The sequence below is a fragment of the Fonsecaea multimorphosa genome (assembly GCF_000836435.1).
Source record: "Fonsecaea multimorphosa CBS 102226 unplaced genomic scaffold supercont1.42, whole genome shotgun sequence".
In the NCBI taxonomy this organism is placed as follows: Eukaryota; Fungi; Ascomycota; class Eurotiomycetes; order Chaetothyriales; family Herpotrichiellaceae; genus Fonsecaea; species Fonsecaea multimorphosa.
Window position 1 is genome coordinate 77,939 of NW_015971676.1, and position 23,139 is coordinate 101,077.

The 23,139-nt window shown below is 51.8% G+C and overlaps 9 protein-coding genes across 9 annotated transcripts; 3 read left to right on the top strand and 6 right to left on the bottom strand.

Moving 5' to 3' along the window:
* Positions 1–668: 668 nt before the first annotated feature.
* Positions 669–1,622, bottom strand: Z520_11722 (uncharacterized protein; the record flags this gene model as incomplete). Its single annotated transcript, XM_016782210.1, has 1 exon — positions 669–1,622. The coding sequence occupies one exon, from the start codon at positions 1,620–1,622 to the stop codon at positions 669–671; it is 954 nt and encodes a 317-aa protein (XP_016626669.1).
* A 1,993-nt stretch (positions 1,623–3,615) lies between these two features.
* Positions 3,616–3,873, bottom strand: Z520_11723 (uncharacterized protein; the record flags this gene model as incomplete). Its single annotated transcript, XM_016782211.1, has 1 exon — positions 3,616–3,873. One exon carries the CDS (start codon positions 3,871–3,873, stop codon positions 3,616–3,618), a length of 258 nt encoding a protein of 85 aa, XP_016626670.1.
* A 5-nt stretch (positions 3,874–3,878) lies between these two features.
* Z520_11724 (uncharacterized protein) lies at positions 3,879–4,519 on the bottom strand (the record flags this gene model as incomplete). The annotated part of the gene is made up of 2 exons (XM_016782212.1): positions 3,879–4,237; positions 4,312–4,519. The coding sequence occupies 2 exons, from the start codon at positions 4,517–4,519 to the stop codon at positions 3,879–3,881; spliced, it is 567 nt and encodes a 188-aa protein (XP_016626671.1).
* A 101-nt stretch (positions 4,520–4,620) lies between these two features.
* Z520_11725 (uncharacterized protein) lies at positions 4,621–5,091 on the bottom strand (the record flags this gene model as incomplete). Its single annotated transcript, XM_016782213.1, has 1 exon — positions 4,621–5,091. One exon carries the CDS (start codon positions 5,089–5,091, stop codon positions 4,621–4,623), a length of 471 nt encoding a protein of 156 aa, XP_016626672.1.
* A 124-nt stretch (positions 5,092–5,215) lies between these two features.
* Z520_11726 (uncharacterized protein) lies at positions 5,216–6,960 on the bottom strand (the record flags this gene model as incomplete). The annotated part of the gene is made up of 2 exons (XM_016782214.1): positions 5,216–6,329; positions 6,617–6,960. The coding sequence occupies 2 exons, from the start codon at positions 6,958–6,960 to the stop codon at positions 5,216–5,218; spliced, it is 1,458 nt and encodes a 485-aa protein (XP_016626673.1).
* Positions 6,961–7,983: 1,023 nt separating this feature from the next.
* On the top strand, positions 7,984–8,263 carry Z520_11727 (uncharacterized protein; the record flags this gene model as incomplete). The annotated part of the gene is given in 2 exon segments (XM_016782215.1): positions 7,984–8,087; positions 8,107–8,263. The coding sequence occupies 2 exon segments, from the start codon at positions 7,984–7,986 to the stop codon at positions 8,261–8,263; spliced, it is 261 nt and encodes an 86-aa protein (XP_016626674.1).
* A 4,868-nt stretch (positions 8,264–13,131) lies between these two features.
* Z520_11728 (uncharacterized protein) lies at positions 13,132–14,158 on the top strand (the record flags this gene model as incomplete). The annotated part of the gene is made up of 3 exons (XM_016782216.1): positions 13,132–13,433; positions 13,492–13,945; positions 13,997–14,158. The coding sequence occupies 3 exons, from the start codon at positions 13,132–13,134 to the stop codon at positions 14,156–14,158; spliced, it is 918 nt and encodes a 305-aa protein (XP_016626675.1).
* A 2,569-nt stretch (positions 14,159–16,727) lies between these two features.
* On the top strand, positions 16,728–17,346 carry Z520_11729 (uncharacterized protein; the record flags this gene model as incomplete). Its single annotated transcript, XM_016782217.1, has 2 exons — positions 16,728–16,845; positions 17,093–17,346. The coding sequence occupies 2 exons, from the start codon at positions 16,728–16,730 to the stop codon at positions 17,344–17,346; spliced, it is 372 nt and encodes a 123-aa protein (XP_016626676.1).
* A 2,012-nt stretch (positions 17,347–19,358) lies between these two features.
* Positions 19,359–19,819, bottom strand: Z520_11730 (uncharacterized protein; the record flags this gene model as incomplete). Its single annotated transcript, XM_016782218.1, has 2 exons — positions 19,359–19,503; positions 19,557–19,819. 2 exons carry the CDS (start codon positions 19,817–19,819, stop codon positions 19,359–19,361), a joined length of 408 nt encoding a protein of 135 aa, XP_016626677.1.
* Between the last annotated feature and the right edge of the window lie 3,320 nt (positions 19,820–23,139).

A 23,139-nucleotide genomic window follows, 5' to 3' on the forward strand; every position in this document is an offset into this window, starting at 1 on the left:
CATTTCTCCTTCCCGAGTCGCCGGTCCTCCTCCGTTTCCATCCTCCTCTTCTTCTCCTTGTATTGGTGGCTGGACGCAGGATCCGCACCCATTGAATCCACCGACCCAAGAGGAACGTTCCTCCTGTCCACCAAGGAAGCGGACCCAGTGCGATCCATCCTTTCCGACTGGGGAAGACATGGTGCTGGCTGGTAATAGGCAACTGAAAGTTAATTCCTGGAGGGAGAAAGAAGCGCAGACACGTTGATATAGATCGGGAAATCCATGACAAAGGAAGAGGAAGACCAATGAAGCAGTCGCAAAAAATACAGCACATACATGCAAGCACATGCTACAAAAAACACAAGACAGGAGCCAGGGCCTCTCAGTCGCAGGTTTTGATTTCCGAGTCAGTCAAAACTCAATGAAACACGAAGAGAAGCTTCCACTCTTCTGTCTGGAGCTCCCAGAGTTATTGCAATCCACCATCTACTCTGTTTGTCCCAATGGCGCATTGTAAAGCTCTCTGCCGTCTATCTTGCTTTGTGTATGCGAATACATACACATGGTGCTTGATTGCCGTTGAAAATCTGATCCAACGGACAAGGTCTCGAGCTTCGAATGCTATCCTGCACTTCTCCAGATGGCTGACCTGTTCAAGCGCATCAATTTTCGTAACGAGGCGGTGACTATGGAGAAGCTCCCGGACGCGGAGGCGGAACTCGGTTATCTGTGTCGGCGCTGTTGACGGACGGGGCGAACTCCCTCCCACATCGCCACCGCCACCACACCGACAAAGCGTATGCTGCATAACTGTCTGCGTTGTTGATGGCTTCATGCCCGCCGGCATACTGGGCCGGATTGACCGTGGAGAGGTACTGGAGGATTCGCGCGTAGAAGGCGCCGTAACCAAATGGCGGGACCGGGCCTTCCCAGTCGTCAATTGATCTTTGCCCGGCACTGTCGAACCCGATCAAATTGTCCCAACCCGGGATGTCTTGAAAAAAGTTGGAGTAATGGGTCAGCTCGTGTAGCAGGATTGCACCGGGGAACCACATCAAGTCCGAATCGTGGTCGCCGAGACCATCGCATCCGTACCCAGGCAGTGGGTTCCCATCCGCATCCCGGGCCCAGGCTGGCGGGTTGTTAATCTCTTCTTCATCGGGGAAAGCCCGCATAGTGTATGGGCAGATACACACGCAGGGTTCACCAGTGGTGAGCAAGGTAAAGAAACCGAGGGTGTCATCGTCGTCGTCGCAAAATTGTTGAATTCCGTTTGGGTGATTGTCATATGTGATGAGCAGGTCGATAAGCCGCCGATCTAGGCCGACGTCAGCTCGTTGCTGCATGATCGTTTCGAAGTCGGTAAGTTCCAGGACGGCATCGGGTGGGAAGTTGGCGATTCGGCGGAATACCTGTTCCACAAAGGGCGCGTCGCCGACAGGAAAGTACCGCTGGAACACTGGATCGCAGTCGGCGAAAACGATCGAAACTAAAGTTGCTAGTTTAATGCAGTCCGTAGTTGCCTGTTGCATGCGCCCCAAGACTTCTGGAGGGATGTTGACGAGGATGCCCTTAGTTGAGATGCTTAGTATGGAGAGCGTGAACAAGATAAGGATAAGCCGAAGCAGGTAGGGGGCCATTTTGTGCTGTTGATGTGGTGAAATCTGTTGATTGGAAACTCAAGCTTGTGTTGAAGAGGGACGTCTTTGATGCAGCACGGAGAACGGGGGGATAAAGTGAAGATCCATGAAAGTCGTCATAAAAATGAAGGCGGCGTTGTCATTTTTCTGCAGCGACAGCGACAGTGACATTCACTGCGCCAGTGGAACCAGGCGCTACCTTGGCGGCTTCTTACATTCACCTCGAAGAGAGGGGATCCTATCGCTGATCATGTTTCAGTCGCCAGAAGGGAAGATCGACTCCAGAAAGCAGCACAAGGGATCTGATCGTAGGCAAAAGTGCTTGACCTCGTCGACAGACAATTTCCGACACGTCCGAAAAGTGTCGATTAGCACCGTCAAAAAGGTCTTCACGAGCACCTTCTTGTGCTCACAGCTGTGAACCGCTTCGCACATCAAGGTCTGGTAAAGACAACTGGGTATTTCTCCCAGCTTGCCAACAGCCCACCCCCGTATGTCAAAAGAGAGGTCCGAAGTAGATTCTCCCCAGCGTGCTCCCTGTCGGTACTCACCCATCATCCAGAGATTGTCCTCACCGAGACCGTCATGGCCATCGCCATCACTCTCATCATCCCTTGCAACTCCTTGAAGACCAACAGTCTTACCGCATTTGGCTGAAATCAATGAAAATTCTTTGCGTGGGCTTCCTGCTTTCGCCATCTCGATTTTTCCGTCTACCTGCCGCTTCTTCGTCCGTCGAAATGAGAGTGGAATTGTGGAGGCACAAAGAAGATCTCGAGAATGCTTGCATGACTATCTCCAGAGCGACCGGCGCTCGGCTATCTGTAGGCACCTCGGTGCCAAGGCGCTATCTATCCTCTGCCTAGGCCGTGCCTGCCACAGGAATACAGCAGAAGTTGAAGGACCATGTGTAGGGCTCTCTCGTCTACGAAGGGCAAGGCTGCCGAGGCGTTAGTTGACGTCATGCCATAGTATAGTATAATATACCCACCGAGCTTAAACGGACTTCATCTGGACAGAGGTACCTTTTTGAGCTTGAAGATAGTTTCTATATTTAAGTACTGCAGCTTTTCTCTTTGCGCTTTCGTAACGGTTGTTTTCTCTACCTGAGAGCACCTCTTCCTCCTCAGACACCATCACAGACAGGCCTTCCCTTCTCAATCCACCAGTAGCCACTCGACACCATCAGAGTCGGTATGCGCCTCCCGTATGTTCGGATGAAGCGTCAGTCATGCTGCAGATATTTCTGCGGCTTTTTATTTGGCAATTGCCACGCTCACCCTCCCGAATCTCCTCACTTTATCACGAATATCTGTGCATGAGAAAGAGCAATTGTCACGATAGGTTCGGCACAGGATCTCCTTCATCTGGGCTGTGATGCTCCGGGAGGCGGCGGTGCTGCGGCGAAAGCAAGTCGACTGACAATGACTGACGGTTCGCAAATGCATGAAGGAGCCTCGTGCGTGTCGGGCACTCAACTCTGCTTGAATTTTGCACATCCTCAGTAATCGATCCACAAAGCTTGACCCCGCCACGTTGACATCGATTTTCAAGTGCCGAATGAAAGTCGAGTATCGTCCCAGACGCCTCTGTATGTTGTTCAAAATTACCTCCATGACCCAGGGCTAAAGATTGCAACAGCTCAATGGAATATATAGTGGACCGTCGCGCAGCGATTCTTGTAGTGCGCCTCGCCCGCCAACCATGTCATGCAGCCCCTTACCCTACGCTGAAATGGCTAGGCAAGTCGATCCGCCTCGATATGAACGCTAGTCTTCGTTGTCAAGGATAAGCTGCGGACAGCCTCAGTCCTCCTTCCAATTGACTCGTCTTCAGCAACCAGCTTGCCTCGTCTTCTCAGCAACCACCAGCCCCAATTAGCCCATGTCTGTTCTGTGTCGCCTAGCCTAAATGCGCGTGAAGCATCCGTCTTTGCCATCCGACAATATCTCCCAGTTCGACATTCAGCTTCGCTGCACATAGCTCTTGGCATTTAATTTTCCAACCGACCCTCTCCCAACGCTCCGAGGATTTTTGTGGCGTTTGCCACAGCATTCTCCGATTGCTGTTGAGGCAGGAAGTAGCGGTCCATCTTGCGGTCTGTGTTGACCATCTGATAATTTACCACCTCGCTGAAGATAGAATTTGCCTGGCGGACACGTACTTTTCCATAAAGGTAAAGGTACAGTGCACTCGGCGGTCCCAAGGATATCACCCGGCAGCCACTGGGGACGTCGATCGCAGACGCCATAATCCTCACACGCCCGCAAATGTCCCTAACCCGATATCGGTCGTCGAGGGTGGCTGTCCTATTATTCCCCACCAGTACTCATGTTCACCATTGAACCCCTTCTGGTACAGCAATTTTTCTTCCACGGGGAAACTGGCGTAACACCACACGTACTGTTGCGGATAATACCTGACCAGGAAACACTGTAGGACGTGTGCGCCAGGGAGCCTCGGGGTCATGCGCAGAACCGATTCCGACAGATCGCTAGCCCAGTACGGCTCGTGTGTCCACAGCATCTTCTTCAGTATCTTCATCTTCCCAAACTTGATCATGTCGTCCGTTCGAGCAGAGACCAGAGAAGTCTCAGGACGTTCAAACCACATGTCTTCAGTCATGGTGCTCCTTCTGATTGCGCGATCAGCCGATGAAAGTCGACACAGTAGAGATCAAGTCTCGAACATTTGAATTTCGACACCACGGCATTCTCCAGGTCTTGTATCGAAAGGTCCTTTGGTCGGTCCTTCCGCTTGCCCTTCTGATAGTCGTCCATTTGCGCGTCAAGCTGGGCCTTGATCGCGGACGAGAGCTTTTTGAAGTAATCCCGCAACGAACGCTGGACATTCCGGTTGAGATCCTTGATTATCTCGCCTCCGTATCCTACATTCATGTCGATTGTTTTGCTGGTTTGCTTAGGGAACCACACAACAGTCTCGCTGTCCTCCCACAAGTCTGGATTGAGCCGGACGACAGACAACGCTTCGATTTAGCTCATGGGCTTGCGAAATTAGCCGCAGCCTCTTCAGCCTTGACCTTGGCACCGGTGTGGCGGCCGCCGTCTTGCAGTTGATTCGCCTCCATTTCCCAGTCCTCAGGGGTTTTCTCCAGCGTGATCAGACCTGCTCGTCGGGGTGGGTGCTTGTAAAGAACTTCAGTCGGTACCAGACCTCCGTTCGCTTCCAGGCCTTCGGCCGGACGCCCTCCTGTGAATCTCCAAATTTCGGGTTTGTCAAACAGGTGCGGGTGATTTCGGTGCATGATCGCAATCGGGATCTGGTACGCTGCAATGCCCAATGCGGATGGTGTCGCTGAGACGTGGTTGATCAGCGGCGCACTATGTTGAGGGACTCGGGAGCAAGTCCGTGGGGTCTCGTGCGCTTTGGAGCCCTCCCTTCTCCTCTCATTCCGCTCGTCTAGGGTGTAGTCTTCCACAAGTACCTGTACCTCATACCCCAGCTTCATCTCCACAGGTCCCGCTTCGCGCGCACGGCGTGATACAAAACAAAATCTGTCATCATGCCCGTGATGAACCTCTGTTCTGGGTGGCAGTCGACTAGGACCCACTCCATAACCGGCCTCTGCCGCATCAAAATTGGGCTGCCTTGGGCATCTGCTTCTGTCGTTGCTTGTACTTGCCGCAGATTCGCTGGATATCGCGCAACCGTTGCGTGCTCGACTCGTGTTGGACATAGAAATCCGACCGGGAGCTTTCGATCATATCTCCGTACGTCGATTCCCATTGACCGAGAGCCTTGGATGGGGTGGTGATGGCGAGGATTCCGAAAACTGGAAGTCGTTCACGAGTCGGGGGAGCTTCAGGTACAAACGCACAAGAAGTCGAACGTATCCCGAACTGGATAACGCTCCCCGGACTGGGGATTGACCAAACGCTTTCTTTGTGATCCCGCCAATGCAGCAATTGCGTCGTGAAATGCTTCTTGCCTTCAATCTTGGCAATGGATATTCTGGTCTTGCCTGTTCCAATGACATCCGCGAGGAGACAACCACCCACCTCCGCCTCTTTGTCGAATATCTTGATAACCTCACAAGCTTGCGGCTGAGACAGGCGCTGTGTACATTCTGGCCATTTCGCGTTGTAGGCAAACTTCTCGTCTTCCATCATTCCGTCGTAATGTGCCAGTCGCAGGAGTCGCTGTTTCATCTCCGCCTCTTCCTGTGAAAGCTTCTCGGAGGTCGGGTTGCCATCCTTCAATGCCACGCCGCCGTGCAGAGGTCTGCCAGATAGGAGCTTGCGCGGCATCATCTTTTCACACGAAGCAATGTTTTCATCGTTGGTCGAGTCGTCTTTTACGCCAACATCTTCGGCGGATCCCCCTCTTCCCTTGACATCACCCTCCATCATGTCGGGTTTCGGCCCCCGCATCGACCGAAAGATAATGTTGTCATCAGAGTCATGCGGAGACGGAGAATAGATTGTGTCGCTTTGCAGATTATTGGTATTCTTATGACTGGACGTACAGTGGCTTGCACTGCTCTCTTTCGCTATGTCTCCGGTTTCCTGACTGAGTGACAATCCGCCGTTCAGTTCGCGGTCTGCGCCGGGACCATCTCCGATCTCGCGCCTGTCGTCTTGCATACCTTCCTCTTCCTCTTGTCCGATTCGATAATCATCGTCGCCTCTCTCTTCGCTGTCTCCATGGCTGCCACCACAGTCAAGATTGGAATCCGACTCGTGTCCTCTGTATGTGAGTCGGCATGCTGGTCGCCGAAGAACGAGTCGTCGAAGTCGTCCTCATCCTCCATTGGTGGGAATACCGAGTGTACATGGAGCATTTAGATTGTGATTGTCAACGCGGACGCACCGAAGTGTTGGGAGTCGGCAATGTAAAGCTCAAACATGCCCCAGGCGGACTCCCTTTTTCACGGCACCCACCGACCCCACCGGTACCCCCTTGCCGTCCATGCCAACGAAGAACAGCTTGATCTTGGGCTCGGCCCATGGAAATCCTTTCCCTCGACTGCTTACCGCACCTTTTCGAGGCGCAAGTGCATTGATCCCGGGTCTTCTCGCTTGAACAATGAAAGCATTTGTCCTTGGAAGACAACGCCTGTGGGTCTGCCCCACTGAGCGGTCTCATAGTCGTCTCGCTTGCCGTGGATGTCCCCCGATGGTCCTCTTGTGGTCAGCGTGCCCTTGTGCACGGGACAGAAGGGGTTTTCAGTTATATCTTGGACGTCTAGAACTTTTGACAAGTCGTAATCACTACTTGGTAGAGAAGGGTCTGAAAGATAGAGTGGTGCGGCAAGAGATCCATTCAGCCGGCGAGGATCCCTCCTGGTGTCTGCCCGTCCTTCTTTTAGTTTTGGCATCGTTTTCTTGACAACCTCTGTCCCCGTCACCCAGTTCAGACTGCGTCCGCCTTTTCCGTAGCGTACAACTTGGCGTCATAGCTTTGTACCTTTAGCATTCAGACAACGCTTGCATGTTTCCTCAACCTTTGAGAGATGAGGCCTGTGACACCACCTCAGAGGTATGTGCGTGGCCTCAGCGCTCTTCGAATCTCCCTGCTCTCTTGCTGCGCTCCTCTGGCACACTTCTTTCAGATTTCTTGGCGCAAATGTGTGCTAACCCGTTGGCGCAGATGGTGGGTAAGTAGGTAACGGATTGATGATTGTACCCGAAGGAGCTTGCAAGGCTGTCGAGGGAAAACGTCGGGCTTTGGTTGAAAAGGCCTCTCACCACGCGTCGAGGGCCTCATTATGGTTGTATATCCTGGGGCCCTTCCCCGGACCTCTTGCCCATCGAGCTTGATCAAAGACACGGTGGATCATGTCGGCTCGCAAGAGAGGTCTTAACATCTTCCTCAGTCTTTTCCGACATGGCGAGCGTGGGTAGTTGAACGCTCGAGAGGAGGGTGACTCTCAGAGGAAGATGTTAGGCTGTGCCGCCCAATGTCACAGCCTTGCATGGTACAAGATGTAATAACTTACCGACATACACAGCCTGTGCGCACTCACGTTGTTGCGCGCACTTGTCATATACCCTAGGCACGCGCATCCGCCCTCAGCATTACCAGAACACGGACAATATCGTTGGGGTAGTGAGTGCTCGAGTCGCCAAAAGAATCGGCGGTGTGGCAGTCTCTCGATTCCAATCCTCGCAGCATATGGCCGAAAGCTTTGTCGAAAGCGCCTGTGCAATCCTTTTCCGCTCGTCCACGAAAGAGATCTGCGTCCTACATTTCTTGAAGCGCGATGAGTATGTTCGAGCCAAAGGTCGAAGGAATTGCGGTGAAACAAACCAAGCTGCCGCTTTGGGTCACCGAAGGAACCGGCCGCCCTTGTCACATCCCCCCATTCGACATGTCCGTCCGTTGCCCTTGCAGTGTCGAAATGGAGCAACTCCGCGACCAGGCACGTTTCGACACCAAAGTCTGTGAGTCAATCACTCTGCACATCCGTCAGCTCGCAGCGGACGAGGTCAAGCTCATATGGTGGTACGTCTGCGGCCGTCAGTGAAGGTGAATCGATGGTGAAAAATCTTGAAGAGGATGACAGGATTTTGGTCGTGCTTCTCGGCTTCGCGGGTGCACTCAACAAGTTGACGTTCCCAATGGGTCGGGACATGGCTCAGAGAGCGATTCATCGAGTGTCCAACACAGATGAAAAGTAGCCTCTGTGAATGACATGTATTGAGAGAAGTTGCCAAGGTCTCAATTTATGGTGATCATTAGATCAAAGCAAGCTAAGGCAGATCGAGGAGTTAGTCCTGTCCTCAACCTAGTTGTCTTTCGTCTGTATGTACTTTACGTTGAAGAGTATGAATAGTGGTTGATGGGACGGGTTTCTGGAAGTTTGCTTGGTTTCAATGAGGCCGACTGACACCCACAGATGGACAAATTGTATCTGTCGTGTGCGAACAAGGCTGGGTCCTGCCTGACTCAGGTGCAATCTTGTGGCCTGAACCTTACCGCTACCACAGAGTCGAAACTGGGGATCAGACATTGGCATCTTTGAGGAACGTCGTTGACAATCTTGGATTGTTTCGCCGCGGTGCTGTAAAGGTAACTCCCGGAACTCAATGCTGGCTGCGAAGACGGTCCAAAAATATATGTCAATCGTGGCTGTTTGGTTCCCAGCTACAACATATCTTGCAGTCTACCCCTGCAGCAGGGACTCGGGCGTCTGCGCTTCCACCCCGGTACGTGGTATCACTCCCTGATCTCTGCCGTCTTCTCTTAAGAAATCTTCCAGCCAGTGTGTCGGACAGGGCGGAGTTGGCAGTAAATAAGGAGGCATCGTGTTGTGACTCAGACTAGGCGCAAAGAAGGTCCTGTAGTCATTGATGTTGGAACTAGACATGCTACCGGCACTGGGTTGACAGAAGGCGGAACGACCAATACAAAGAATGTCGATGGTTGTGTTGACGATGAAAACCTCTGTGGGAATCGGCGGTTGGGGAGATCAGGGCATTGAGTATCACAGCGCAACCTGATCACGCTGTTCACAGCTGTCTAGAGTGCAAGTATGATATCAATTTCAGTACAAGGATCTATTTGAAAACGTTGCTGACTAGCCACAGCGATACCTGGTTGTGTGCGCTCAGTCCGACGAGGCTGTGTGGCAGCCTCGTGATCCTTGGCATTTTCGTGTGACTAATGGCAAACCGTGACATTGAGAATCGTATGCCATGCCAGCTTTGCGGTTCGTGGATAAAATCCAGGTAAAAGTCTAATGGCTGCAGCGGTTACGCGGCTACCAACTCCATGGCCAAATATCCTCAACCCGAAACCTCCTTGAAGACCATTGGACACCCACAATGTGAGTGAACCGAGAAGTTCAAAGGCTTTGTCCTGATTTGCTGCACTTTGTTGCCGTAGCTTCAGGTTCTAGCCATTGGGGAGGGAAGCCGTCGAGCAGCGCTAAGTTCCTCCGGATTGATTTCTGGGCCAAACCCCACATCATGAGGAAGCTTCCCGATCATGTCGGCAGGAACTGTGGAGAGGATGAGGGACCGAGATCAGAGCGTCAGTAGGTTAGTTGGTCGAGTCAACAGGTGTCGACTCGCACTATCACCGTTGTGGAAGGGAAGACTGATGCTTGTTCTCAACTTGCAAGGGACCATGACTGACACAGCGCCCCCTGACAACGACCGTTTCGTGGAATGCACCATTCACACACGGCAGGGGACCCTAGCGATGGCCAATCATTGAGGGAGAGACTCTCGAGTCAGAAAGCATCGACGGATCTTTGAGTGCTGGTCCATGTCCGTGCTAGCAATTGGTCCGAGTGTCCATGTCTGCCAGGCAGCGGGCACGAAGCCTCCGTGTCCAAAGGGGAACGGGGGCAGAGCAGCCAACGAGTCAGTGGTGTGCATCGCTGATCTCGGGGACGGAGGTGAAGTGCCAGCGTCGACGTGCTGGAATGCCGGCATGCTGGATTTGGGGTTGGCATGCCAAATCATGTTTTCTTCGCCTTGCATAACTATTTTGTGCAAACATCAGTCGAGTCTTGGTGGAGAACGGGCACTGAAAACACCCCTAGCCACGGCAATCCCTAGATCCGAGGGCTGCACAACTCGGTGGAACTTATGTCGAGGTTCCTTGTTACACAAAGCGCAAAGGACACCACAAAGACACTCGGGGGAGCCTTCGAAGGAGCCACCCCCGATACTGGGAGAGGAGATCGACAGACAGCTCCACAAGAGAACAACGAAGAGTTGACAGAGAAACAATGTAGGGTTAGCAAGAATCGAGGGCCGGAGACTCACCCGACGAGAGGTCACCCGACGACCCGGACCAGTCATAAAGGAGCAAAATGAGTAGCGCAAGAGACGTCGGGGAGCCATTCCGCACATCATTTTGTGTATCGAGAAAGGACTGGACAGTTGCAGAGAACAGCTCATCAATCACAGTGGGGGAGCCATTCGGGGGACGACTCCCACGCAGAAGCGCACCGGAAAGCCATCCGGCCCAATCGTCTCTCCGAAACACCAGCCCACAGTCGGGGGAGATACTCGACGGACCATAATTGTTACACAAACGGGTGCAAAGGACTCACACTGTGTCACAAGGAAGAACAAAGGACAGTGGGCAGCCAATGGACGGTGCAAAGTGCTCGCTGGAGAGCATGTGGAAATCCAAGCGTGTCACGAGGAAGAACAACGGACAGAGGCCAACGCAGAGGCCAACGCAGAGGAGAGGGCGATGGACAGGGCGATGGACAGGGCGATGGACAGGGCGATGGACAGGGCGATGGACAGGGCAAGCATTGGACAGGGCAAGCATTGGGCAGGGCAAGCATTGGGCAGGGCAAGCATTGGGCAGGGCAAGCATTGGGCAGGGCAATGGACAGCGCATCACAAGCAAGGACAACGCACAGTCGGATCATCCCCCTTCGGAATCACCATGCCTCGTAGGTATTTGCAAATCAAGCACTGACTACCCAATCATCTCATCACCTCCAGGCATGGCGACAGGCACCTTATCAGCATCAAGTGATTGGTGGTTCTCGAATGCATTGCTGCCCAACGATGCCGACTGATCCGGCCACCTGCTCGCTGATTGGCAGCAAAAATGCCTCATACATTCGCAGTCCAATGGACGCCTGCATGCAAGCTGCAATCACACATAATCAAATACGAGGAATGCGTGGGGGTGGGTGGCCCGTGCTCAGAATCGTCGGCGACGAGCATCCCCCTCATGCTGGAATCATTTTCTCGACCTCTTTTTCTTCTTTGAAGCATGCAAAGCCTGACCCGTGCTTCTACTGGCTCTGGCCTGTGGGTTCAAGCCAAGTGCCTATCTCCCCTTCCCTCGTTAGGCGCCTTTTGTGTTGCAAGGCATTGGTCGTGGTATCTATTAGGCATGCCTAGAATACATAACGCATACCCTGAAGGGATCTTTAGGCTTACCTATAAATGATCGTTAGGTAAGAGCTTCAAGTAAATTTAGTTAAAGGTTTAGTTAAAGAGACCCCCAAAACACAGTGCTATGAAGAGAGGCACCCAACTGACGGGAGGGGAGAGATGATAGTCGCCCATCTCCTTTCCCTCTCCTCAACCATTCTCCCTCTGACGCCTCTCCTCCCCAGCTTCTACCTAACACCCTTGCAGGACCTTTGAAAGGGCGCAATATCCAGATCCTCCCCAGTCATGGCACACTTTCAACCTCCATTACCTTTCCCTCCACCGCTCTCACATTCATTTCCCATACTCTGTGCAGTTCCGCATGCATTGCGTGCCCTTCTACAATCTCTCTTTATGTGCTTGGGGCATGAGGTGCCTGTTGATTGGCTCAGAGTGTCGTCAAGCCGTTTTCTGAGGCGAACGGCTGGTGGCTTACTTGGTTATAGCCCATCGACAAATAGTTCCCGGCAGTGGAACTCAGGTGTTAGTCGTCATGTCAAAAGATATTTCCTTCCTAGTTGGGGAAAGCCTTTCGCGTTTCGGTCGAATAACATTTCAATGACGGTGACCAGTTTGGAAGATTGGACGATCTCTTCTCCGGAATGCGGATGCGGCGCTTGAGGCCTGCAGCAAGTTCTCGGATCTTTCGCTGAGAGGCGCCTTGTTCCGCCTCCGCAGACGCATTACCCGCCAGCCCGCGAGATCCTCCACAAATTAACCCAAGATGAAGTTTACCGAGATCCTGTGAATCCCCACTTCAGAGGTACCCTCCAAGAACCATGTGCAATGGGGAATCATTGCCACACCAAAGATCTCAGGGCAAGAGCGGATAATGAACAATGCAGGCCGATCACGAACGCAGGCTTGGGATGAGATGCATCTGCACATCTCCTGAATAGAGCGGTCAGACAAGGGAAGGACGGCGGAGGGGAGTTCACATAGTCCCATCTTTCGATTCCTCGGGTCACACGACCAATGAACTCGGAACTCCTTGCTCTTGTGTTCTTCATTCAAGACCACACTCGGTCCTATCATCTTGTTTCCAGAGTAATATGTTGTTGGCGGTGGCTGCAGTGGTGGGATCAACCATCTCAGATGCACTTGAAACCTGCACTTGGCTTTGGTTTCAACGAGCAGGATGAATGCTGATACTGATTCCGTTCTCGGCATTGCTAGCTAAGAGCCTTGTTCCAGTTCAGATAGAAGTTAACTGGGCCCTTTGCTTGTTCTGCCCTGAAAGTTCAGGACCGCACAGCTGTGATTTCAGCTTGATTCAGCTGCGTCAATCATTAACAACTCTTCGCGCTGGTGAACGCCTTGGATTTAGTTGACTTGATCACATTCGTTGGTTGCAGGGCACGCAGGATTCACGATGAATAGCGGGGAACAATGAGGTGAACTCCAACTGCCTTCTTCCCGACCATGTGCTGTGAAATTGTGCGCAAAGAGAAGAGATTCCTGTACCGGCAGGCAAATGTGGTGAAGCCACTATCATTCACTACACAGGCAAATCTCCCCGTACGTGAATAGCACTTCCGCATACGTGTTGTCTATAGCATCACTTCTCTCGCTGTTGTTCTCTCTCATCTCATCAACCACTGTCTCCCCTCCTCTGTCCGAAACTGATCCTCACTATGGATTCCTCTGCTCAGCCTAATGGAGATGACAATACCACTCAAACCCCGCCTGGGTCAATCACCAGCCCTGTCCCCCACCAAGCTTCGGCCTCAGTGAGCGTTGCTGGTGGCATGAACGAGATGAATCCGTCAACAAGTTCAAATGATCACTCTATCGTCCCCCTCATCATCTGCTCTATGCTGACTGATGACACCCGGCCCCGGGTTCATGAGCAGTCCATCTGGACAGAGTACCAAATTGGAGAAAACGACTGGGTCATTCTCAAAAATAGTCTTGCCACAATCTATCGGACACCTCGGTATGCCCGAGTGAGGGAAGGAGTCCAAATTGTGAGTCCTGCTGACCTTGGAGAACAGATTCGACTACTTCTCCCAAACCCATACATTTGCTTACCAAATTCTCTCTGATGCTCACGAGCACTACCTATTCGGCCTCTCCATAGCCTTGCGAAACAAGCTATTCCGTCTGGGCTCTTCCAGGAGGGAACACGCATTTATGCATAACATGCTTTTTTATAACCGGGGCGGGGCGAAGCCACTAGACAGCAACAGTGGGATGCACCAAATGGACGGCTTTCTCAGAAATGACGACTTACCCTCCTATGGTGTCGGCGTGGAGATTGCCTTTTCGCAGAAGCGTGCGAGGCTCCAAGAGCTGGCTGAGTTCCATCTTCTGCAAAGTGAGCAAAGCGTACAATGGCTGCTTGTGATCGACTTCGACCATCCCCGATCCAAGAAGGTCAGTCTCCTTACGTGGAAGCTCTGCAATTGTGATGTTTCTGGCGCCAGAGAGCTGGAAGTTCACGATCAAGTCAGTATATCCCTGCGCCTCTCTGCGACAGCTACTAACCTTTGCCCTTAGGTTATTCGCGACGAGAACGGTGCCCTCATCCCCGGTGACCCACTGGAAATCTCCCTCTTGGATATTGCCCCGTATCATATCGTCCCACCGTCTCTCCGCGAGAAGACCATCGAGTTGTCTGTGGAAGAGATTTTCAAGATCGTGGATGGCAAGGAATCATGAATGATACCGCTTCAAAACCATGCCCCTAAACCCTGCAACTTGAGACCAAGCACTATCACACAGTAACGATCGAGTTCTCACGTTCACTGTGTGAGACTATGCTGGTCAGTGCCGTTAAGCGTCCTCACTGTTTATGTTTCCCAGGGCAGCGGATAGGTTCTCATGACTTTGAACCATTTCATTCAAGGGCTAGCCTGATGGCCTGATAGATGCGAGTCACAGACGCTGTGTAGCAGACTAAGACAGACAAGATACAATAAGAAAAGGCATTGCCACAATTCCATGCCATTATGGCCCCCCTTCCCCCTGCGTGCTCTCCTAGATCTTACCAGCCAGTTCTCTTCCTGTCTGTTCTCGGGACGAGCAGACAGACAGGCGAGATGTCGTTCTAACTAGAGAGAGCGAGGGACGTAAATGTTAATGCAATTCGTTTCATGACCCACGTGTGTAATGTCTCTGTGAAAAATAGCGCATCAAGCTCACCGCCAGCCCACACCGACAAGCGCAAAGCAGAATTATGAATGCGCGGCGACGTTTCGGTCGGGCAAACAGATAAAGCAACGCAATCTGCAAAGACAAATCCATTGAAAGGGAAACGCCATGCCATGGAAACTAGTTTTGATCGGATCGCTGTCTTCAACCTTGAAGGTGCACACTCGCGCTGGATATCCTAGCCCTTACAAAATCTTGGTTGGGGATGGCATTGTATTGAGCATGAAGGAGGACCATACAACGAATGGGTGCTGGGCGAGTCCATCGCCACTGCAAGCCTATATCACCGCCCCGAAGAAAACCAAGGCGCGTCCCAAATGTTCTGGATTGTTAATGCGCGTCATGAGACCACCTAGGTACCATTTTCATCACCCTGCCATCGACTCTGCAGCTTTGTGGTCCAGATGTCTTCCTGTATACGGCTGTTGCGACATGCTGAAACTGGTCAGGCTGCGACTCCACTTTGCTGCATAAGGCTGAAAGGCTGTTGGCGAACACTTTGCAATAGGTCTTGCAACAAGAAATGCCCAGTTGTTGGAGAAGCTCCTATACCATATCCTTGCTCAATTATGGGAAGGAGTTCCTATTGTGTAATTTAGGCATTCCACAGGTCCATCTGGGGACGTAGAGCCACCCGCCTTTGCACCTCACTGGCCACTACAGGAGATCGATCTTGTGAATCCGCATGCTGCGCATTTTGCCATTATGGCTATAGAGAGGTCTTTGGTGACGTACCAAAGGCAGGATAGAGCCCGGGTACGCAGCTGATGGGTCCTCATTGTCTCTATTGAAGATCGAACGACGCGTCAACAATGGATGGCCCAACAGCTTCTTTGTCACTCTCTGCCGAGTTCCATTGAACACCTGTGGGGGCAGTTAGTCTCCCAGTGACTCTTAGAAGCGTCACAGAGAGATAGGCAGTAGTGAATCTCCCAAGGCAGTGAAAACCCCTCCAGCAGTCTTGGTTCGGGACACGCCCACCGCGTCTTTACTTAAGCCGGCTTCTTTCCCCCTTCCACCCTTCTTCCTCCTCATCATCATCAGCACCATCACCCAATACACCTCGCGACTCATTCTTCTCTCCAAGACCCTTGCTTATCATGGCAAGGGTCTTGGAGATACTCGTCAAAGAATCACAAGCAGTGATGATTCATTCAACAGACTTTCTAGTCCACAGCCTTACCCTCAGGTTGAACCTGTTGGATGGACTATTTATTCTTCTTTCCCTTGCTGAGCCTTCCTTCTTCCTGCTCATCTTCAGCATCACCGTTCGACACACTTTGCAAGCATTCCTGCTTCCTGCACTTTTGCTCATCATGGAAACTTTCTCGGCTCATCAAACTTCTCCAACCCCTTCACCACCATCAGGCCAAAAAGCTTGCCAGACCTCCAACCATGATCCACCACTCTAACATCAGCCTCGACACCAGTCTAAATTAGACGGGTGTCGAGGCCAGATCATACCACCAAAGTTCCTCCAAACACACAAGGCACCAACCTGCGTCTTCTCCTCCGACGAACATGAGCTGCAAATTCCAGCTCTCCAACTTTCACCAAAAACCTATATAAATACAGACACATGGGTCTCTCCTCGAGATGTTGCAGACCTTCGCCAGTCTTTCGGGATCGTTCCAAGGTATGATTCCTCCAAGAATCCTGACGCCCAGACAGAGACTGATGCAACCAGCAATGACAATAACGCCAAAGTCTCGGAAGACCAGGATTCAGTGAAGAAAATGAAGGCTCTCTACTGGATCAGGAGCAGAATCAAACTCCACCGCTTTCCTGCTCTTTCGCTGCAGACATTGATCCAGCTCACTTGCCTGGAAGTTTCGCCAACCCCAGCCAGCATGTGATGGGATACTCAGCTTCAAAAGCTCCCTTGCTGCTGTGTCTGACAGCTCGCCTCAACCAAGCTCGATCCCATCCTATTCTGGTGGTGTCGAAACCGAACCCGATCCCACCTGTCCTGGCGGTCGAAACCGAGCCCGATCCCATCCATCCTGGGGTTTGGGTCCAGCGAGTATGTCCATCAAGAAGCACTCTCCAAAAGGTTCTGACTGACCTTGCTTCCAGGATGGACCTGTCTGAGAAAGACGCAGATGCGATCAAGACAAGCGACTACCCCAACCGTCTCCCTGAACGTCGCATCGACGAAGAGCTTGACAGCCCCAAGATGGGTTGCTTGCCTCTATGTATATATATATCATATCGGGAATTGCACCACGCACCAAAGAAGCGTCACTGGTCCCCGACTTCTGCGACGAAACGACCGCATCGCCGGGATTGTGGGCGCAATCATTGCTGATTTGCCGTTCTTCGTCGCCAACAATTGGTGATGGAAGGGTTTTCGGTCGCCTCTCGAAAGAAGCCATCAATCCTGCCCGCGATCGAGTCCGAGCTGAACCACTTATTCTCATCGTGGCTCTGACGATGCTGAAGCCGAAGCCGCGGCTGAAGACGAAGCTGAAGCCGATGAGGTTGCCATCAGCCAACATGCGGCCAGCGATTGGTCTCACGACGCTGCAAAGTACGAATGGAAAGAGGAGTACGATGGCGTCGGTCCGCGGGATGAGAGACTCGAGAAGGACCACTTCGTTAAAAGACACGGAACCAGCAACTGGTCTCACGATGCAGCAACGGGGGCGTCGGTCCACGGGATGAGAGGTTGGAAAAGGATCTCGTCCACGAGATGATCGATTGGAAAAAGACCTCTACCGCGGAGAACATATCAATCGCGCATCTTCGCGATTTCTGGCATGGGGATTCCAGGTGCTTGCAACAGGTTCAGACGATGGTCCATCTTGCTCTTCCTCGAGCAAAGCCATCCACCTCATCTCCCGTCTTAGAACCCTCACTCGCAAACTGTGGATGTCGACCTTCAATGCTCTCTCCTACCGGGAGCTCGATTTGTTGGCCATCCCATCTTCCTCTTCCTCGAGCAAAGCCATCCATCTCGTCTCCCGTCTTAGAACCCTCACTCGCAAACTGTGGATGTCGACATTCAATGCTCTCTCCTACCGGGATCTCGACTTGGTGGCCGTCCAATATTCACCGAAGGCTCAATCGTCCAGCATCTGTCGAAGCTTCGTGACCTCTCGACTCGAAGGCTCGATCGTCCAGCATTTAACTGTTGATATCGACCTTCAATGCTCTCTCCTACCGGGTTCTCGACTTGGTGGTCGTCTCATCTTTACCGAAGGCTCGATCGTTCAGCATCTGGCAGAGCTTGACCTCTCGACTCGAAGGCCTTCCCATAAACTCTGTGACAACAACCTCGATCGTACTCTCCAAGACGAAGCTCCTACACGGTCCGCGGAAGATCTCCTATCAACGCTGTGGTGAACCCAAGAACCGCGATTCCCTCGCTCGGGTCAGAGCAGGCTATGAGAAGAGTCAATCTGAGGGATTGAGAGACTGAGAGAGTGAAGAGGTATCTATATAAAAAGCGAATCTGGGTATTCTGCAGTTCAGTACACGAAGCCGGACAATGAGTGCTGGGGCGGGCGAAGCTGACGCCATATCAACTGACCATCATGTCTTCGAAGCACTATTCATTGGCAAACTCAATCAACCCGGTACTGGACGAACGGGCCTTCAAGATCACCTTGGCTCGCGAATTGGGACAAGCTTAGATAGCTCAACGCAGAGAAATTCATCAACGAAAAACAAGTAGCTCCTCCCTGTTTGAGTGTTTGTGACGTGACACCCTAGAATCACGATAATGACGGCCGTGCAAGTCGATTCCCCTTAAGCCGTTGCAGGCCACATGCGAATCCCAGATACGACTACAATCTTAGAGTCAAGAAACCATGACATGGCTTCATAGGCACATTGCTAGGTTCATTTGTAATGCGTACTGACAGCGAGAATTGACCCAAACAAGTTCTCCGAGGGCCTTTTGTATACAGCGGCGTAGCTGTCGGCGCAGAGACGGTTAGAGCTCTTCCAAAAATGTTCGTGGGTAAGGGTTTCGTAGGGGGTGCATGAGTTCGTTTCAGGTCAGTCACACTCTGACAAGCAAAATAAGAAAGAGCTGGGATTGACCGATGATGGGGGCGAAAGACCATTTCTGAATTGTCTACCTGGAGCTCATGTGGTGGAAAGAGCCTTATTGTTTGGAAATGCGCAAGGCATGCAGGGCTCTATGTTGGTGCTCGAACGATTTGGTCGGTGGCAGAGCACTAAGCCCTTACCTGCCAGTGAGAATCGTTACATGCAGCTCGCCTCAAGAGAACCCTGAGCTCCTCGACTACATTAAGCTCAGTATCAGCCCCATAGCCAAAACCTGTGTTTGAATACTCTCGCTTCCTTCCCACATCTCCCATGGCAATGTGGCTTCGCCCACTAGCTTGACAACACCGTCCAAACACCACCAGTTGCGTCATCTCTCCTGATCTCATTGCAGTTCGTAGCAAACAATGTATGTGTGGGCAGAAGGTTGAGCCTGCGTACACGGCAGCCTCCATGGTTTTGAGCAATCTGACTTGTCGAAGCTCGGGTTTGCCTTGCAAATAGATTGGGGCCAAAGCGCAGAGACTTGAGAAAGACTGCGACCACGCTCGATTTCGATGATGATATGCGGGCTACCCAAATGTTAGTATCGTTCTAGTCTCACTGAATTGATGACCCAGGTTGATTTACCGTTGACACATATGCATCTTTGAAGTCTCTGAGGCAACGACTGAGCCGAATCGAACTTTAGATTTCACATCGATGCGAAGGTCGATCGAGTACGACGTTGGAGATCCGAAAGGAATTCGAGGATAATACGGTGCATGTCGTTCAGCGGAGGTCCTGCCTTGATGGTGACAAGTGAAAGTGAGGCATCGTATGCGACGCAGAGTTCGTTCCTGAAGAAAACATGTCAGTACAAATGTCAGAGAATGAGAGTGGTGACACTTACCTTCCAACGCACAACTCAAGGTTAGGGTCTCCCTGAAGTCGGTGCCAGGAGTCTTGACAAAGAGTAAAGCCCATGACGAGTTCCTGCGGAAGGTGAACCTTGCCAGATGCGACGTCTTCGAGAATTGTCTGAACCTGCAGGAGTTGATCAGATTGAGAGGCTGGCGGTGGGGCGGACTGTGTCGGTGGTTGGTCCACGTCAGGCTGCGCAGGAGCACTGGGCCCTGGGGAATTGCTTGAAGATGATGCGGAGGTTGAATCCATGATGTCTCGATAGAAGTTACACAGTGTTTGACGGGAAGATGGGAGGAAGGACGGAAGAAACAAAAGAACCGGTGATATATATATTGAAAGGAGTGCACGCAATCCGCGTTTGTATCGTTGCCTTGCAAGTCACTGCCGTCTCCTTCTTCACAGCAGTCGAGGCTCTTGGGCAGCTTCCTTTTGCCCCATCACTTCACTGTGTAGCCTTCTGCGTGCTCTTTGTCTTCTTTCTTCCGCTTCCTCATCTCCTCGAGAGGCTCTTCGAAGTGAATTGTCCGTTCTCCAAGGATCATTTGCTCTGCCCTAAGACACTCGCTTGCTGGTACGATTGGTTGACATTCTCTTTGAGTAGCGACGTAGCCAGGAATTGGGAGAACGAGTCCATAAACCTGTTCAGACTATTCTTCTTCTACAAAAAGTGTTGCTAGTAGCGCCATCCTGGTGGGCGGACTGTTGGGAAGATCCATCTTATCTGTGGCGGGCTCCATCGAGTTCACCAGGAATGAGAAACATCTTGAGCTTGGAGGTGCAAAAGGATACACGATCAAATCGGCGCGCCGTCATTGTGCAAGGCTGATGCTTGTCAAGCCTTTCAAGCCGAGCCTTTCAAACCGAGCGTTTCAAGCCGAGCCGACTTGCACAAGGAGAAATGCAAATCTGCACTCCACCATCAATGCACCATGACACAGCAATCCCGGAAAGACAGATCAACTGAAATCATATCCCGGAACGATTCAGAAGGCCTCGGTGTATACAGCCGACGGCTTTGTCTTCCCAGATCCACCTGCACCCCTTTGAAAAACCTTTGCTCTTGATATTCTTGACACCTTTCACAATTTTCTGTTTGATCTCTCACACAAGATCGCGAGCTTTCCTCTCCCTACTTTTACAACAAAATGCTGAAATCTTTGACCTTCCTTCTCAAGCTGCTTCCTCCGAGTATTTTTGAGATCAGTATCCCTACATAACAATCCATTGCACATGCAGGGCGTAATACTCCTGCAAGACAACACATGAAGAAATCGAAGCTATGGCAGGAGAGAATCATGCAAGTGAAGTCCTGGGATGTGGACCTAGATTCCAAAGAAAGCATTCAGGGCGTATTATGCGTGTTTCAATTCGAGCAACGAGCCAACTAAGCATTGACAGCTGTCGCAGGACCGCGCACAACCAACTGGAGAGTGAACGTCCTACGCCCACGCCTCCACTTGTTGATCCAATCACCCCTACTCGCTGGCTAAAAACTTGGTCAACGAAGGACACAACAGCGAATCGATATTGCAGCTTGGAGTTGTTCGGAATGTCGTCGCGCTTGTTGCATTTGCCTTGCACAAAACTCTCACACGCGCAGGCTGCTTGGAGGGGCAGGAATGATCCCAGCAGCGTGGTTCAATCTCCGAAACATCTGACAGGGCGGAAAGATGAAGGGTGCGAGGCCAGGGGCAGGAGATGGAGACCAACACAGCCTGAAGGAACATCGAGAGTCGACAGTGAACCAAAGGAATACCGAAAACACCCAGGGAAGGGATACAGCAGATCTCCTATTCGGAACCGAGACTTGAGCGGGAAAATTCCGAGAAAGCACCGAGTGAATCCCGAAGCAACACCGAGAAAATGCTTCAAGTCCTGTCTGCAACCCTCACCCTTAGCTTCCGACCACCTGGCAGAAAGCGTCGACTGAATTCTGGTACGGCGACTTGCATAACCGTTTCTCGGACCAATTCGTAAGCTGTGGGGTCAAGAGAAAGCAGAAAAGCGCTCGCGCATGTCCATGGATGGTCTCGACATTGGAAATGCGTCGCATTCCAGGTAAACAGGTTGCTGATGGAGAAGAGATTCCAGTTGTAGCAACCTGCACACACTACTCGGTACTGGCAACCTGAATATGACAGACAGGATAACGTGCGAGGCAGGGAGAGGAAAGGTAACAAAGGAGATCGAAGAAAGGCAAGAAAAGACAATGAAGCAAAGAGACATTGGACCACCCTTTACGAGCAAGTGCTTGATTCCAATTTACTACATTTACACAATTTACAAATTCGGGCGGCAAATGGGGAGAGCGAGCGCACTTCACAAGATGGAACAAGAACAAATGGACGATTTGAAAAAGCTGTCATTCCGACCTATGGAGTAGTCCACGCAAGACTCGGCCAAGGGACCTTGATCCTCCACCGAGTCCGTCTTTGACCCCAGTCTCTGCCATGTATCAGTGTTTCCTCAAGCGTGACAATTTCCTGTCCATGCTCTGACTGCGCTCCAGTAGGCTGGCTTGTCTGCGCCTGGAGAGGTGAAGAAGCGAGCCGCGGCTGAAGACGTGAGATTATCGGCGCTTGCGGTGGCTGAGTTGCCTGCGCTTCTGGAGTTTGAGCCATGGGTGCTTTGGTGAAGGCGGACCTATACGGAAGATATGCTGGACTGCGTATTTAGTGCCATGTGTGCTGCCCTTTGACTTGTTCGGGTAATTGACTATCTCAGCGACAGTTTGACCCTCTTGAGCCAAAGGAGACATCTCTTTCACATCAAGTCCCTGGTATTGTCTGTCCAGCACGTGGAGCGTCTTGTGCTCTGCGGTCGCAGCGGATTGGCTGATCTCGTTCGCCGATTGCATATCTGTCAGTGTCTCTAGGAGCTGAATTCCACATTGAAGTGCTGCGGGATCAGAATCATCTTTGCGCTCTGGGCCACGTGCGCAGAAACGATCGTTTTGACGACATTCACTCGGAGATTGTCAAAGCAGCATCGAGCTCGGTGCAATAGATGATGAAGAAGAGGGAGCAGTGTGTTTGGTGTTGCTGCCGCTTCCGCCGGTCTCGCTGCTCCTGCTCCCCCCCTCCTCCTCTTCTTCTGCGCCCGCGCCAGAGACGACTATAATGGAACCCATCGTCGCCGAGGTCTGTGAAGTCAGTCCGTTGACACTGGTCGTAGACAAAACAGGTAGCGCCACGGTGCTGGACATCATATCTCCAATTCGCGGAAGACGATCGAACCGTAGGTAAGTTGGGACTTCAATCGTACCCAGTAGTTGGAAGACGGCTTTGAGAAGTCAGTCGTGTTGTACACTCGAATGAGACACTTTTGCTCTTGGCTTGTCGGATTCTCTGGAGGTATCTTCTCTGTAGCTAGAGGAACAGGGACTGACGAGTAGATTTATATATAAAGCATTTGCCATACGGCGGGATTCGGGTGCTGTTTCGGGTTGGCCAAACTAGTCGCCTCCTTCTGAGGAGGTTGCGGACCAATACCCGCCAATATGTCATCATCGCTTGTAGTAGACGAGCTCTCGATACGATATTGTTTTGTGTCAACCAGTGCGCTCGAGG